The 17,989-nt window shown below is 48.3% G+C and overlaps 1 protein-coding gene across 1 annotated transcript in view; it reads right to left on the reverse strand.

The window, feature by feature from the left end:
• RPTOR (regulatory associated protein of MTOR complex 1) overlaps positions 1-17,989 on the reverse strand; it is a 316,057-nt gene that overhangs the window by 176,496 nt on the left and 121,572 nt on the right. Inside the window, exons 4-5 of the mRNA XM_035025828.1 lie at positions 16,658-16,816; positions 4,253-4,399 (exon numbers count right to left, since the gene is read on the reverse strand). Of these exons, the coding sequence (XP_034881719.1) occupies positions 4,253-4,399; positions 16,658-16,816 (306 nt within the window). The remainder of the gene's footprint in view (positions 1-4,252; positions 4,400-16,657; positions 16,817-17,989) is intronic.

The raw sequence follows: 17,989 nt of genomic DNA on the forward strand, positions 1-17,989 counted from the left end.
ATGAAAACAAGGGTCCACGCAACAGGTTTCTGCGAGCTGGGGGCACCATGCGAGCCAGCAGCCGTGGACCAGACAATGGTGAGCAGAGGACGGAGGGTGGACGTGGGACTGGCTTGGAGGCATCATGAGAAGAACCTTGCAGAGCACCAAGGAGAGGAGGCTGCAGAGTCGTGGACCGAGCGGTACAGGAACCGTCCTGGTGCAGAGAACACATGCTCCCTGCTCCCCACTAGCCACCTAGAAACGGCCCGAGCACCAGTCCCAGTCCCAGGAAGACTGTGTTCAGGAGCGCGGCCTGCTGGCACACTGTTCAGCCCAGTGTGTCTCCGGGGAACAAGGGGTGTTACTACGCCCACCACCACGGCCAGGCCCCCACTTGCCATCCACGTGCCTTGCAGGCCTTGCACACACACCACAAGGCTGCAGACACTCACAACCGGGTCGTCCAATACTCGTGCCCCATGCCATTCCCGGCCGCCATCCCGGCCACGGCGGGGGCCAAGTCACCCAGGGCCAGCCATGCACACGACGGGAAGTCCACCAGGCTGTCGGAGGGAGAGGCAGACGTGCCAGTACCACCCAGACGCCCCCTCTTCTTGCCTCACACACACAGGCGTGCTGCATGTGGCAGGAGAGAACACCACGAGCCATGGGCGCCAGAGCGGACGGTGAGAGCGGCCAAGGCCCGGGGGCACAGTGAATGACCACATGGCGTGCCTCACAGACCTTCCTGACAAAGACACACCACTCCGGGTTTAGAAACCGGCAGTGAGCTGCTCCATCCCTTCCCACTGGAAGCATTCAGATGCAGACACTCAGCAAAGGGCTGAGAAAGATTAACCCCACGCACCCTTCCTTAGGTTGTGACCTGAGGGTCTGCCCCAGCAGAAGGAAGGAGAAAACCAAGGAAGAGGCAGAGGTGGGGTCTGGGGTCTGGCACTGAAGGGAGAGCCCAGGACAGCAGCTTTGGGAGGCACCGTCACCAGAGCCACCTGAACGAGCAGCGGGGAGCTGGTGAGGAACACACTCCGGGAAGGACATGTTCTGAGATGCGATGCGATCCCAGGAAATGTGAGAGATCTAAAAAGAAAAGAGGAAGTCTCCAGGAAAATCAAAGAAACAAAAACTGTTATAAAATGGTAAACCAAAGCACCCGATTCAGCCACGTGATGAGTGATGTTCACATGGTTGTGACGTTTGTCACGTTTTAGAATCAGCCAACACACCAAGCACGGGGACTCAATCAGGGAACAGAAGACAGCCACAGAAGTCAGAGTACAAAGCCTAAAAACTGAAAGACGTCACTGACTACTGATAAACCTAGAAATACACAGAAATTTATTATTTAGATTTGCAAAGACTACAAAGTACACAGAGGCCAAAACCAGTAAGTACAACTAAATGGCCGTGGGGAGGCGGGAGGGGTAGTTAGTGGCCACCCCCTTCAACTGCCCTGGAGAATTCACCAACACACACAACAAACGGGACTTAAAACTACCTTGTAACAGGTCTCTTTACCTCCAAAACTCTACTTAACTTCTCACGTCTTTAATCAGAACTGACTGCGTGCGGGGAAGTCAGTGCTCAGGCCCACGCCGGGAAAGCGTCCGCATTCCTTGGGCCACGAGGGGAGAGGCCACGTCCACCGCGCTGTGATCCGTGGTGGCAGGTGTTTTGGTTTGTATGATAGCAGAAAGCTCATGGACAACCCCAAATTTATGAACTGAGAAGCACCAGCACAAGCATGTTATCTGCATTTATAGAGATGCTCAGCAGAGGAACCAGAAATAGAGGTTCCCTTCGGGAGCGGAGCCCTGGCTGGGATGCGTGGGGCCGGGGCCTACTTCAACCATCACTGGCCCTCTGTGCTATCTGATCTCTAAAATCATGGCATATCCTCGTTTGGTAATAATAAAACTACTTACTTTAAAAAGAACATTGCAAGCACAGAGATTTGAAGACTGACTCTAACGTTCAAATTACAAAGTAACATGACACAACGAAAAATGTACAGATGACTGAGCGACAGACAATGTGTTTTCCGCGATGCGGTTCCAGTTGCAAGTGTAACTTTTGCTGTGCTTTCGGGGGGAGGGAGCTTCTACTGCACCGGCAACGCTCCTCGGGGGCGCCCCCGGTCCTGCGGAGAGGCAGTAGGTGCCGCAGAAAATGTGAACGCCAACGGCCACCTGTCCAAACGCACGCCCCTCACACCTGTGCTCATGTTTACACCTTGGAGGCTCTCCGGTCCAAGTAACCATCTTCATGCATTTTGTGCCATCGCTTGCATCCTCTACTCTTTAAATGTTGGCACAAACCGTTTCACTTGCCAACTTCTTTCAGCTCACGTGTCATCACCTACCCAATAAAGCCGTTACAATGTACTGTAAGTTGACAAAGAATGTAACCAACTGTAGAGTGGGTAAGAATTACATAAAAGAATAAAGCTAAGAGACTACACAGGATTTCTGTTTGTACAGCACACCTTAAAATGACTAAAACAAACATTAAGATATTAGCTGGGAACCAATTTTATCATTTTAATTTCCACTGTTTATGCAAGAGACCAACCGAACAATAGCCAATCATAGTAAGTGTGATGGCAAAACACAAGACTTATCTACACTGTAATTAAAAAAAAAGAAGGAAGATAAAAGTCAGAGCTAATTATAAAACAGATGGTATAACTTTGTACTGCCATCTATTTGCCACTTCAGATAATGTATTTCTCATTTGCTCTCCCCCATGAGGAATTAGTCAATTAAACATTTTCTCCCCAAAAAAGATGCATTGAAACCTTTTTTGGCACGCTCACCAAAATGAACAGTTTCCAAGGCTGAGTAAGGCTTGGCGACATACAGAGAGCACAAGGTGGTGACAGGGCAGACCCACAGCGTGTGGGGAAGTCGGTGCTCAGGCCCATGCCTGGGGAAGCGCCCGCCTTCCTCAGGCCGCGAGGGGAGAGGCCACGTCCACCTCGCTGTTTTCTGTGGAGGCAGATGTACTGTTTTTCCTTTACCACCCTGAAGCTCATGAATTGGGATAAAAATCAGGCAGCATTCTTTGGCATTTCATTTACATATTTTAAATGTAAAAAAGAAAAACGTTTTTTGCAGTATTTATTACTTGAATGTGAGGAAAAGCAAATCAGCTCTAGGTGCTCTGAGTCTTTAGTGCTCATTAGATAACCTGTCCCTTGGGTAAACGTGGATGAAAAGCCTAAAACCATGGTAATAATCGGATGATACAAAACGTGGTCTTCCCCTTCTCTTATTACAGAATGCAAAAATCATGCCTCGTGGAGCTGGGCCCCATTTCCAAGGATAAAGGGCACCGTATTTATCAGTCACTCTTATGCCATGTTCTGCACAGGGACCTCATTTATAAATATAAAATATTGAACTGCATGACATGTTAATTTTAAATTCTACCACATAGAATTCCAAATTTTATTGCTGATTATTTCATCCACATCCTCTGATGAAACATGAAAAGCACAACAATACATTAAAATTGAATAGACCCAAAAAGGCTTGAGGAAACATGTACTCAGGACCATTTTTGTTCCGGAATTGAGAATTTCCCGCACTGCCACCAATCGGAATTCGTCATCCCCTCAAGGCTGCAGAATATTTTATTCCCACGCTCTCGCGCAGACCACAGGATGGAGGTGTCTTAACTGAAAATGCCTCTACAACTTCTCTTCAGAATTCACTGTTTGGTTCAAACATCAAATATTAACTAAAACAACCGAGTGAAATGTCTCTTCGTGAGCAGAACGTGGCACCGGCTCTCCAGCTCCTCAAACAGAAGTGACTGATGGCAAATGTTCGAGTTCGTTTTCTGTATTTAGCTCAGTGGGGTGTTTTTCACACACACACGCACACGCACACGCACACACACACGATGGGGACAATAACAAAGATGCAGAATTGATGGCTATGCCCAGATATGGGTCCGTTTCTCCTAAAATCGATGTGTCTGCTTTACTTTAACATTTATCTCAGAGGCAGAGACCACTGGAGTGCAAATCAACTCTGTTAATGTTATCACTTAATTAATGTTTAGACTAAAAATGACACAGAATAAAATGAGATGTAAAAATGCAGCCCGAGGCTCGTGCCGAGTGCCTCTCCAGCTCCTTGTCACAGAATCCACCACGGCGCCCCAAGCATGCTGAGGGAGTCGCCCCCCCGCCCCCCGCTGGGAGGAAACGGGAAACTCAGCAGCAGTCCTGGGGCGGGGGCCTCACCTCCAGTTCCTGCTCCCTCTGCAGGGCAAACTGTTTGAAGGACTTGACGATCAAGCCAGCGTTGGAGCAGTCGTAGACGAATATCGACGGGCTGCCCATCCACGTCTGCAGGTCATATATGGACAGAGGGATGTACTGAGTGTAGTTCTGGAAAACAAAACACAGTGCACGCGTGACTTACGCCTCCTGCACAGGACCGCCAACCAGCCCCTGCACGACAAGGGAGGGACGACACGGTGGGCCAGGCGGCACGGAGGGCTGAGTCACCGCTCGTACATGCGGTCAATCACAGCAAACTAAGCCCCTGGGGTGTGCCCGCGTGCCGCTGTACCCAGACCTGTGAGTGCCGGACGGCGGCCCTGGAAGCTCCTCAGCAGTCACCGCTGGGTTCAGCGGCTGGCTGTCTCCTGGAAACATGGGCCCCTGCCCACAGCGGGATTTCCCTCCATGTGTCCTACCAGCAGGGCTTCATCATTTACCTTCCTCTCCCACCCCTGGGAACCAAACCACGGCCTCCTCTTACACACTTAAAGGACGTACATGTGCCCCTTTCCCTGCTCGCCATCTTCCTCTGTGACTTGTCTGTGCTTCTAGAATGTACCATGCACCTCACTTACCAGGGAAATGCTCTGAGGAGCTGCCTAGGCTAAAATTTGCATTTTTTCCCCATTGTACCTTCTATTTCAGAGATGCCCATAAGCACTTAATCCTCCAGATGACTTGGAAATCACACTTAAAGGATGCAAGTGATTTGGCACTCTGATTTTTTCAAACCACAGAACAGAAACTTATTAACATGAGTCCACTAAGTGCAATATTTTTCTGGACACACTGTCCTGTTCAGTACTCGAAAACACTCAGGAGATGACTGGTAATCGCAGAGCAGGATGTTCTCACCTCACTAGAGAAACGAGGACAATCCTCACTCCGAGGCAACAGTCTGCAGCGACCCTTCTGCAGGGAACACCCCCCTCATGTACCCTTCCCCTGGCGAAGCTGGCATCAGTCAGCTCTGCACGCGTGCAGTGAAGGGGACTGCATTTCTAGCAGCTGATCCACAGTAACCGCCTCCGGTATTACCATGAGGGCGGTGAGAACACGCCAGGAAAACAGGGCAGAAGACAAGGGTACGCAGCAGGGCCTAGGAAAGTCTGTGACGGAGGTGGCTGGCAGAGGCTTTCCTGAAACGCACAGCAAAGGACAAGATCTAAGTCCACCTAGATGGGATGAGGCCACGTCCAGACAGCACAGGTATGTGTGCGTGAGGGAGCGGACATCTGTACCCCAAGAGGGACCCCACTCTGCTGACGCTGGGCCGCTTCGCCTTGCTGACCTGCCTCCTCTGTGGCTGGCTGGTCATCACTGCGCTACGAACGAGAATGCTTGGAAATGCTGTCCCTGAGCTTGCTCACCGAGGCTTCCACATACATCAAGCCTAACCTAAGGAGTCTATAGCGTCAACGCTAGCCCAGTCCAAATACCAGCAATTTGACAAGCTGATTCTAAAGTTAGTGCAGAAGAGAAATACACAAGAATAGCACAAAAAAAAAAAAAGAAAGAAAAAAAACCCACGCACCCATTTTTAAATAAAGAATAATGAGTAGGGACCTGCACTACCAGATATTAAATATACTATAAATCCATGGTAATTACAGGATGGTATTAGGGAGGGCAAGAAAAACAAATCAACAGAAAAGAACATCCAGAAATAGACCCACATATATAATTATAATGAAGGTGGCATTTTAACTCAGTGAAGGAAGAACAATAATTCCATAAGTGACACTATAAAATCTACTAGCCATTCAATATTGCTGAAATTCTACATACAAAAAAATCAAGATAGATTTTAAAACTAAATATAAAAACAGAATAAAAGATTTTTATTTATTTTGGTGCAAGAAAGCCCTCTTATTCACAAAACTCAGAAGTCTTAAGGAGAAATATAGAAACACAAAAATTACATAATTCTTTTTTTTTTTTTTTTTTAAGATTTTTATTTATTTATTTGAGACAGAGAGAATGAGAGAGAGCTCATGAGAGGGGGGAGGGTCAGAGGGAGAAGCAGACTCCCTGCCGAGCAGGGAGCCCGATGCGGGACTCGATCCCGGGACTCCAGGATCATGACCTGAGCCGAAGGCAGTCGCTTAACCAACTGAGCCACCCAGGTGCCCAAATTACATAATTCTGACAACACACCAATGATAAGCAATTCAAGAACAAAGTGGGTACAACACACGGGACAGGATTTTTAGAGGGTACATGGGTATGAGTTTCTGCTCAGACCAACAATGATAAGAAACAAATAGGCAAAGGATACAAACACACAACTCTCAGAAGCAGGAATGATGAAGGATTATGAAAAGAGTTTCACGCTCTCGATGAATCATGGAAACACAGATTACAATGAGAACCATCTGTCTATTTATGTATCTGTCTTCGTCCAGCAAGGTAGAAAGAAATAAAGAAGATGAATAGACCAGGGCGCCTGGGCGGCTCAGTCGTTAAGCGTCTGCCTTCAGCTCAGGTCATGATCCTGGTGTCCTGGGATCGAGCCCCCATCGGGCTCCCTGCTCGGCGGGAAGCCTGCTTCTCTCGCTCTCCCACTCCCCCTGCTTGTGTTCCTGCTCTCGCTATGTGTCTCTCTGTCAAAAAAATAAATAAAATCTTAAAAAAAAAAAAAGAAGATGAATAGACCAGGATGTGTTCAACAAGGCACCAGTTTATTGTTGGTAGGTATGTAAATAAGGAAGCTTTTTGTTGTTATTATTATTATTTTTTAGAAAGAGAGCATGTGTGGGGGGACGGGCAGAGGGAGGGGGGGGGAGAGAGAGAGAGAGAGAGAGAGAGAGAGAGAATCTCAAGCTGACTCCCTGCTGAGCGCTGAACATGGAGCCCGACATGGGGCTTGATGTCATGACCCTGAGATCATGACCTGAGCCGAAATCATGAGTCAGACAGACACTCAACTGACTTGAGCCCCCACACGGCCCGGGAAGCTTTTTTAGAGGGCAATTCGGTAGTACATACAAATTTTAAATGTACATCCCGGGCGCCTGGGTGGCTCAGTTGGTTAAGCGACTGCCTTAGGTTCAGGTCATGATCCTGGAGTCCCTGGATCGAGTCCCGCATCGGGCTCCCTGCTCGGCAGGGAGTCTGCTTCTCCCTCTGGCCCTCCCCCCTCTCATGTGCTCTCTCTCATTCTCTCTCAAATAAATAAATACAATCTTTAAAAAAAAAATGTACATCCCTTTGACTTAGGTGTCCATCCTATAGAAATACTTGGATCTGCATGCAGAAATGTGTGTACAAGGATATACGATACTCTAGCTGGTAAAATCCTGACAGCTATCTAAATGCCACCATGGAGGAGACAGTTCGTCTAATCTGTCTTTCCTCCCTCTGCTTCCCCAATGCAAGTCCCGCTGAGTACATTTCCCAGCTTCCTCTGCACCTCAGTCTGATCTTGCAGCCAAACTCTGGCCAATGGGACATGATCAGAAGCGATGTGTCCAAATTATCAGTGCTACCCTCCTGCTCACCTCTTCCTCTCTCTCTCCCCTGTGGGAATGTAGACATGCTGAGACATCTCTGACCGTGCAGAGGACAAGAGCAGAGGGACAGAAGGGGAGTGTCGGATGGAAGGGGCCTAGGCCCCACGTCCCGAGGAGGCCACAGCAAGCCCCAACGACTTTCGTGGACCATCACAGCCTATCCTGGATCCTTGCACTTTCAATGGGAAGGACCATTAAGCAAAAGAATGTCCATACATCCACATCATGGAACACCATGCAGCCCTAAAAAGACTGGGCTCATTGCTATGGGTTGACATGGGAAGATATCAAAGGCTTATTATGATTTAAAAAGTGCAAGTCTTAGAACATCGCACAGACAACATACCATTTTGTGGGAAGAAAAGGAAAAGGCTCTGTGTGTGAAGCATGCGCGACTGGGCTCTGCACCCAGTGGGAACTCGGGAAGTGTCTGTCATAGAAACAGTACTGAAGGGAGAAGGATCGAACTACTAAGGGCTGGGGAGGTAACAGTGTGCATTTTGGGGCAAAAGTGTATTATCCGTTTCCTTTAATACTTCTGTTCTCTTGGAATCTTTTATAACAGAAATTACTTGTACTTTCTAAAAAGATAAAAAGGCACACAAACTACTAAAAGGAAAGAGGAAAAGGGTAATCTCCAAGGTTGACTATGATATACTTCTACATTCTTCCAATATTTTAGAACAAACAGGCATTATACATTACCCGTGTAAGCCGTGTAAGCTTCGGCAAGCGCTCCACCAGGCAGAGTGGGACGTGGATAGAGGTCTCCGGGGCACAGTGGGGAAGAGAGCCCCTTTCCGCGCCCACTCCCCAGCACCCTCCCTGCACCCTCCCAGCCTGGCACTGGGGGCGTTTGGGGCCGATCACTGAGTGTGCCCCCCCCCCCCCCCGGCACTGCATGATGTTTGGCAGTGTCCCTGCCCAGTTGTGGAGCAACAAGGTCTCTGGACATTGCCAATGTGTCCTGAGGGGGATCCTGTCCCAGTGAGAACCTCTACCTTTGAGGAGAGGCGATCTGATCTGAAACCGTAGCTGTGTGTGCTCGGGTTAGTGAGACTGCAGATGTGGGAAGTCCATACCCACTGGGAAAAACAAAATCAACTCTATTAAACCGCACTGAGGAAAATGACCTTTGAGAATGAATTCTTATTAGAACGTGAGCACGTAGATCTCATTTCCCTTCTCAGAAAGACCCTGGGCAGTTTGTCAGGCTTCAGGCCGGGCCTACAGCGGCAGGAGCAAAGAACAGAACCAGCGGCCAAAGCACAGCTGTTTCTCCCGTCCCGCGTCACCTCAGTGGAACCGGCTGTACAGGCCGGACGAGTGCAGGCCCCTCTGTGCGGGAGGCCGCTGCACACCCCAGGGCCCTGCGGGCAGACGTCTGGCTTCTCCCCCACCAAAGCTACACATTCAGAGAATTCCTCACCAAAGCATCTCTCCTTTCTCTTGAAAAACATACTAAAGGCCATGTTTTCATTTCGAACAAAGAAACGGAAATGGGTTTTAGATAATTTATTCATTACAATCCAATTCATCTGTCAGGTTATATTAAACGTGAAAAAGAAAGGTCCCCTTGCTTCATCAGACTGTCCTCCGGGGCTGAGTCAAGCACGGGGCCAGGACAGGAGGCGGGGAGAGCGGCCCTGGGCTCCCAGGGGAAGCAGTGCACCTCGCAAGAAGCACCTCCCCATTTCTGAGAAGACTCTGAGGGCATCTTCGCCCAAAAATGTCCAAGTGTGAGTCATAAGTCTCAGCCACAGTCACGCAGCCCCCTCCTGAGGGCTTTCCTGGAGAGCCGCCCAGGGCGGTGAGCTTCCTTCTGAGCTCACATGTCACCCTGAGTCCCCTGCCCTGCAAAGGGGTTTGCCTGCAGCCGTTCTCTGAGGAGAGGGGGCAGCAGAAGATGCATCTTCTTTCCAAAGGGTGTTCTCCAAACACATCACCCACTAGTGGGAGGTGATGGCCCAGATATGTGAGGTGTGGAAGAGCCAGGCTCCTGGACCAAGTGCAGCCATCAACAACTCTGGAGGGGGAGCCCCAGGCAAACTCTCGGTCCCTCAAAATCCACAAGGCTGAAGGCTCACTGGCTTTGTGGACCCTTCCTCTGTTTTTCCTTTTATAATGTTAAATAACCGTTTACTCCATCAGTAATTCTAAATAAATATTATTTAAATAATAGAATTTATTGGTTTTGAAAACTGCATTCTCTATCCAATAGTGACATTCTTGTTCTCATTCTGCTTTAGTATACAGTTCATTATTGATCTTGTTGAAAGATGCATCATAGAGGTTTTTAAATGCAATTTTAAAAAACATACACTTGTAATTTTAAAGAGCAACATTTGTGCCAGATCCTATTTATTATTTGTTATAATTGTTACTCTATCCATATTGAGAGTGCAGCAGGGTCCAAAAAAAAAGCTGTTAATTATTGTAAACTTGACTTTTATTTTCTGAGGATTCTAGGACTTGGTGTTTGTAAGAGTTGAAGGAAGACCATCAGTAAAGATCCTATTTCTTCAGGAGAAGTGCTGAAAACTTGGGACTATTTCTTTACAAGAGCTTCAAAGTTCAAAAAAAATATGATCCCCCTCATGCTAAGAGATAAAACCTTAACTGATTTCTCAGATGTCTTATCCTATTAGAGAACCGGATTTATAGAGCAGAAGTTCTCAAACCCACTTGCATCAGCATGGCAGGGGGCGGGGTGGGCAGTGAAACAGACCTCTGGGCCCCTCCGGGGCTTCTGTCATCGTGGGCGGGATCGAATCACCTGCATTTCTCTTAAGTTCTAAGACCCTGAGAGTCCCTGGTGTGGGCAGATGAGGGTGCAGTAGAGACTTGGGACACTCGATCCTCAGTTCTGGCCACCTGCACGCCTCATGCTTTACAAAGAACACTCCCAAATGCCTTTTTTCCCTTTAGGATTTCCCTTACAGTTTACATATACTGATCAGGAACAGTTTGCTGGTAAAATAATTTTTAAGGAAAAATATCCACTCATCCATGAGTCAAGCTGTAAGACTTTTAACTATGAATTCAAAGTCTCTGATTGACACAGGGCTACTCAGGTTTTCTATTTCACTCTGGGTCACTTTGGGTAAGCTGTATATTTCAAGGTATTTCCCATCTAATTTAAGTTGTTAAATTTATTGGTATAAAATATTAATCTGTCCTCATCTTTTCTATGTCTGCAGGATATGTGGGGATGTCCGCTCTTTCATTTCCAAATGTGGGTCCTGTCTTCTCTTTTCCTCTTGATCTATCCAGCTAGAGACTTGTCCGTTTAGAAAAAAAAATGTTAGCGGTCAGCTCTCTACTGCCTGTCCTCTATTTTACTGATTTGTGCTCTTTGTTACTTCTCTTGTTCTCCTTGCTTTGAGCTTAGTGGGCCCATCATTTTCTAGTTTCTTAAGGTAGAAACTGAGATTGTAATTTCAAACCTTCCTGCCTTTCTATATAAAGATTTCAGGGTACACATCTCCAAGCAAGCACTGCATTAAGTGCATCCTGCAAATTTTGGCAAGGGCTATTCTCACTGTTTAGTCTGAATAATCTTTACTTCCCTTTGTGATACCTTTCTTGACATATGTGTTATTCAATTTCCAAGTATTTGAGGATTTTCCAGATATGCTGCAATTCCAAATTCTGTGGTCAGAGAATATACTCTGTATGATGCTGACCCTCCAGACCCGAGGGACACACGTAAGTGACCCGCGCGTTGGCCCATCTCGGGGATGCACCGCCTGTGCTGGAGAGTGTGCACGTTCTGCAGTGACTGGACAGAGGTTTATGTTCACTGTGCAGAGCGGCTGGCAGTATCGTTCAGTCTTTTATAGTAGTAACTGAGTTCTTTTTAACCAAAAAAACATACCATGTCTGGAGTTTTCTTTGTGAGAAAGTTTTTAATTTTCAATTTTATCTGTAATTTTAACTTGAGTTTTAACTTACTAATTACTGATAGATGGTTCTTCAAAGCTCCAACTAGGACTGTGGATTTGCTGCTTTCTCTCTGGTTCTAGCACTCTTGCTCTGTGTAGTCTGAACTCTCCCATCAGGCATATACACGTCCAGGGCGGTTTACCCGACCACGTGTCATCGTGAATTGTCCATCTTCACCTCTGGTAACACTCGTGTCTCAAGTCCTTTTTCTGATTAGTAACAGGGTCATCCTAGCTCTCTTACAACTAGTATTTGCACAATACATCTTTCGTGTCCAACCTTTTTCTTTGTATTTACAGTGCATCCCTGTAGATGGCATGAAGTTTGGTCTTGCTTTCAGTCCAGTCTGATATAAACTTAAGACAAAACAAATTAATTTGGAATGTGGGACATTCTAGAGAATAATTGGTCTGGATTCATCAAAAAGTCGATGCGCACTGTTGAGTGAATGAAAACACAAGTCACAGACTGGGAGGAAGGATTTATAGAATACAAATCTGATAAGGGACTTGCATCCAAAATATAAAAAGAATCCTAAAAAGTGAATAAGAAAACAACCCTATTTAAAAGTGGGCAAAACAGGGACATCAGGGTGGCTCATTGGCTGAGCACCTGACTCTTGATCTCAGCTCAGGTCTTGATCTTGGGGTCGTGAGTTTAGGCCCCACATTGGACTTCATGCTGAGCGCGCACCCTACTGAAAAAAAATAGTGGGCAAAGATATGGACACCCCACCAAAGAAAGTATACAGATGGCCAATAAGCAGATGAAAAGACACTCCACATCATATGTTATTAAGGAATTGCAAATTCAAACAACAGTGAGACACCACTGTGCACCTAATTAGAAGAGCTAAACTCCACAACACTGGCAACAACAAATGCTTAGCACTAGGACGGGGGCCCCGGGAACTCTCGTCCACTGCTGCTGGGAAGGCGAACTGACGCAGCCCCTTTGGTGGACAGTTTGGCAGCTGCTCAGAAAGCTAAACACACCATCTGATCTAGCAATGTACTCCTAGGTATGTACCCAAATTAGTAAAAACCTCACGTCTACCCAAAAACCTGCATTCACAATAGCCAAAAAAACCCGGAAGCAACCGAAATGTCCTTCAATAGGGGTCCATCCAGACAATGAAATGTTACTCAGTGGTACAAAAAAGTGAGCCATCAAGACACAAAAACACATGCGGGAACCTTAAATGCGTATTCCTAGCTGGAGAAAGCCAATCTGAGAATACCACAGACTATGATCCCAGCTGACTGGCACTCTGGGAACGGTGGGACGGTAGAGACCGTGAGTGTCTGTGGCTGCTGTTGAGGGGGGGGCGGCGGTTGGAGGCAAACTGTCCTGTATGACACGGTAATGGTGGACGCATGACACCATGCATCTGGCAAGACCCAGAGTGTGCAGCACAAGAGTGGGTCCCCATGGAGCTAACGACACCGTGTCAGTAGGGATCATGAACTTCAGCGAGCGTCCACGCCCACGCCCCAGCGAGGACAGGGGAGGGACGGAGTGCATGGGAACGCTCGGTACTTCCCAATGTTCCTACAAAACTAAAACTGCTCCAAAACCTAAAGTCTGTTAGTAATAATAATTTCTTAAAAGACCGATGCTTAGGAGCACTTGGGTGGCTTAGTCAGTTCAACGTCCAACTCTTGATTTCGGCTGAGGTCATGATCTCATCAGGGTCGTGAGATCGAGCCCCGTGTCAGGCTCTGTGCTTAGCCCAGAGTCTGCTTGGGAATCTTTCCCTCTTCCTCTCCCTTCCCCTCTGTCCCTACCCTCCACTTGCGCTCTCTCTAAAATAAATAAATAAAATCTTTAAATAAAAATTGAAAAAATAAGGGGTGCCTGGGTGGCACAATCGGTTAATGTGTCCGGCTCTTGGTTGTGGCTCAGGTCATGATTTCACGGTTCGTGCGATCATGCCCCATGTCTGGCTCTGCTCCCTCTGCCCCTCCCCCACCCGCCACGCACACATGCTCACTCGCTCTCTAAAGTTAAAAAAAAAAATTTAGGGCGCCTGGGTGGCTCAGTCGTTAAGCGTCTGCCTTCGGCTCAGGTCATGATCCCAGGGTCCTGGGATCGAGTCCCACATCAGGCTCCCTGCTCAGCAGGAAGCCTGCTTCTCCCTCTCCCACTCCCCCTGCTTGTGTTCCTGCTCTTGCTCTCTCTCTCTCTGTCAAATAAATAAATAAAAATCTTTAAAATAAAAATTAAATAAAAATTAATAAAAAGACTGATGTGTAACTCACTACAAAAAGATAAGATAATTTCACTTTAAAAAATAAAGAAAAAAAGGCAGAGACTGATCTACATTCACGGACACCAAAAAGGATGATGAACAAGTGCAGTGCATGAACCTGGACTGGATCCTGGATCCAAACAAAGCCAACAAACAAAGACTGCTTATGGGAACACAATTTTGATGTAGGCAGGAAAATGTGAGTATGAGCCCTTAGTAAATGACACTATAGAACCGATGTTCAACTTCTTGAACAATTTGCTGTTTTATACCTACCAAAGAGTCTATTAAAACAAAAAAAGTGTGTACAGATAAATTATAAGGAACAATAAGAGAACAGCAAAATTGATAAACATAAAATAAATGTACAAAAATCAACCACCTTTCCATACACCTCGGTAAAAACTTACAAAATATAATTTTATAGTAAACATTTATAACACCAAAAATATAAAGCACCCAAGAATATATCTAACAAATGATGCAAACTTTTGTGAAATTATGAAATACTACTGATACTTAAAGAGAGTATAGTTTGGTAGACTCATCATTGTAAAGATGCTGAGTCTCCCCCACCATTAATCAACTGATTGACAAGTTGGTTCACTAGCTTAAAGGAAGATCTAAGGGCCAAGAACAGCCAAGAAGAACTGAAGAACAAAAGGGGGACTCTGCTTCCCTAAATACCAAGAATCACTGGAAACCTACACTCATGAAAATAGTTTCCTGGCCCAGAGGCAGGCCCATGGGACAGAGCACTCAGAAACGTGCCCACACATTGTGGAAATCTGATTTTGTTCGAAGTTGGCATTAAATAGTAATGGAATAGGTAGGTATCCATTGAAGGGGGGACAAAAAAACAGAGTATGAACCCCTATCTAACAGTATGTATAAAATCTGTTTCAGGTAGATTAAAGACCTAAATTTAAGGATAAAAATACAACCCTCTTGGAAGAACATACAGTGGAATACTTTTGCAACCCTGGCATGAGGTAAGACTTCTTAAAGAAGATACAAAATGTCCACACCATAAAGAATGGCTGACCAAGATGACCACGTGAAAATAAAGAACTGCTGTCCACGAGGGGACACCATTAAGAGAGCAGAAACAAACCAACAATCCAAGCCATAAATTCAGAGACGACACTCGCAATTCGTAAAAATGATAAAGGGTTGCTGTCCAGAATATGAAGAATTCTTTCAAATCAATAAGAAGATGACACACTAACCCAAGTGAAAAATGGAGAGGAGCATGCACTTCAAGAAGGGGAAGACTCCACGGTCAACAACGAATCAGAAGGTGCTCAATGTCACAGCCCCGAGGAGACCCATATTACCCCCAACACTGCACAGAAAAATCAAGTCCTGACTACAGTGCTGGGGAGGAAGGTGGGCAGTCTAGGAAAACAACAGGAACCACTCAGACGTCTGCCTGCACTGAAGGCACCAAGCAGGTCCTAAGATGTCCCCACACCGGTAGTGGGGCTGAGGGAAGGGCACCAGGCACCCTTGCAGGGACGGATCTTCAGAGTGTAACATGGAGCGGGAGAAGCAGGCACAGAAGATCCCAATCTTGCCAACCAGAAACACCCAAACCCCAACACGCCTGGACAGCCACGCAAATGTGGGGATGCTGTAAAGGAAGGCAAGGTCATGATACACTCGAAATCCGCTGTGCCCGTGACCTGGGCGGGGAGGAGGGAGACTGCGCCACGGGAGGGGCCCAGGGGTTCCAAAGGCGCGTTCTGTCCCCTGGCCGGCGGCCACGTGGCACCAAACACCGCACACCTCCAGGTACTGCCTTCCACCCAGTGGATGAGAAGAGCGCGTGGCCGTGGCTCCGAGGGACCCGCATGCCGGCACCGCAGGGTGGGGCGGAACTCGCCACTCCAGGCCAGGAAGATGGCGGGAGGGGTCGCCGACCTCCCACTTCCACCACCGTCGCTGGTTAAGGAGCTGCAGGAGGCCGGCAGCGGGACCTTGGCGAGGGCCGAGGCTGCGTCTGCAGGTGGCCTGGTGTGAGCTCCCTGGAATCTGTGCACCATTTTCTTCCCTAAGGAAACCGCTAATTCTTTTTTTTGTTGAAGATTTTATTTATTTTTGACAGAAAGAGAGAGAGTGTACAAGCAGGGGAAGAAGCAGGCAGAGGGAGAGGGAGAAGCGGGCTCCCCGCCCAGCAAGGAGCCCGATGCGGGGCTCGATCCCAGGACCCTGAGATCATGACCTGAGCCGAAGGCAGACGCTTGACCGTCTGAGCCACCCAGGCGCCCCAAAAACTGCTGATTCTTAAAAGAACACTCTAACTGAACTGAGAAACCTGGTTACCATGCGACCCACGCAGCAGAAGCACAAGGGCACGTCTTGGGCACCACACCGCGGGCACCACGCCGTGGCCTCCAGACGGTCGCTCCCCGGCCACGCTCCCCATGCCTGTCCCAGAGCTCATGGCTGAGACAGAGATGATCCCACAACGCCCTGCCACACGGCCGGCCCATGGCGCTGGTCCAACCTCACTGTGTCTGGGTCTGTGGAAGCGGAGTGACCAGCAACGGAGCCGTGGGCGAACAGGACCGCGGCCGACCACCAACACTTACACAGTTTGGGGCAGCAAGAGAAACGGACTGGGTTCACACGAACCTCTGACAGTGCTCCTACCTTGTTGAAGACCCAGATCTCCCCGTTCACGGTAGGCCTGGGCACCCCGTGGCCGTTGTAGTGGAAGAGGACCCGCTCCTCCTTGGCATTTCGGCGTAAGGACGTGCACAGCTTCTTCACTTCGTCCACAGTTGGGTCGAGGCTCTGCTTGTACCGGGCCTGTTGCGGGAGAAGAGATGAAGAAACTCACCGTGGATTCAGGGGAATATGGGGATACATGCCCCCTTCCTCACTCTGAGTTTGCGCTGAAAGGCTGTGTGACCCTGGACAAGTGACCCCGAGAGTTTCTCCACCTGTAAACCTGGGATAATGAGCCCTTCAGAGGGGGCTGTGGAACTTCATCCATCCAACCAATATTCCTAGGGAACTACGAGAAGATCATGTGAGATGGGTAAGTGAAGCTTGCCGCACGGCCACAATGAGCAAGAGGTCCAACCACTGTGATGACAAGAGTTTCTTGGAAACACTGAAGCCTTCTGAAAAAGACCCTCTGGAACGTGGAAGAGATGCTTTGCTTAAATGCAGGAAGCTGCAGGCCAGTGCGGCAAGAGCAGCACAGACAGAAAGTGCCAGACAGAGGAAGGAGGCTGCCTGCCCTGTCTTCCTCGCCATGCTGGCCCTGCTGAGTCCCCACCGGCTCCTGCCTGGACTCTCGCTGATGAATGGAAGGAATTCAGGGAATGAGCAGGACCTAAAACTAACTTACGAACATCAACAGCATTAACACACGTGAACAATAAGCGGTTAGAGGACGTGGTCTTCCCTCCCCAAGTCTCCTCCAAATGGGCCAGAACGCTGCTCACAAAATAAGGGTGCCACACCAGAGGCTCGCGAGGACACGCACGTGTATGTGAGGCGTCAAGTTCATTTTCACGGCAAGGCAGCGTGCGTTCATCTGACGCCGACAGAGCTGCGGGTCCCCCACGTGGGGGCTCTGAAGGGCTGACCCGCAGGGAGATGGTCCGGGTCGAAGTGGGGGCTCAGCGCACGTGTTGCGGAGGCACCAGCTCTGGTGCACGGCTCCTCCCCAGACCCGCAGGACGGACCATCTTTTCCCTCTCTGGCCGACACACAGCGTTTGCTGTGTCCCCGTGTGGCCGTGCCAGTCCCACCGACAGCGCTGAGTCCTACGAAGGCAGACCCGGTTAACAGTTCAGGTGTGCCCCTCGGCACCGGCTCCACACCCTTCCCACGGCTTCACGACATGCTCAGCCACCAGCAAGCAGCTTCCGAGTGACAGATGACAACACTCAGTAAGGAGACGAGGAAAAGGATGAATCCTATCTGATGCTGAAGTGACACGAGTGAATCTCAGCGCAGTATTAGGAAGTG

This window comes from Mirounga leonina, unplaced genomic scaffold (genome assembly GCF_011800145.1).
Source record: "Mirounga leonina isolate KUSES-001 unplaced genomic scaffold, KU_Mleo_1.0 Mir_197, whole genome shotgun sequence".
Classification (NCBI taxonomy): Eukaryota; Metazoa; Chordata; class Mammalia; order Carnivora; family Phocidae; genus Mirounga; species Mirounga leonina.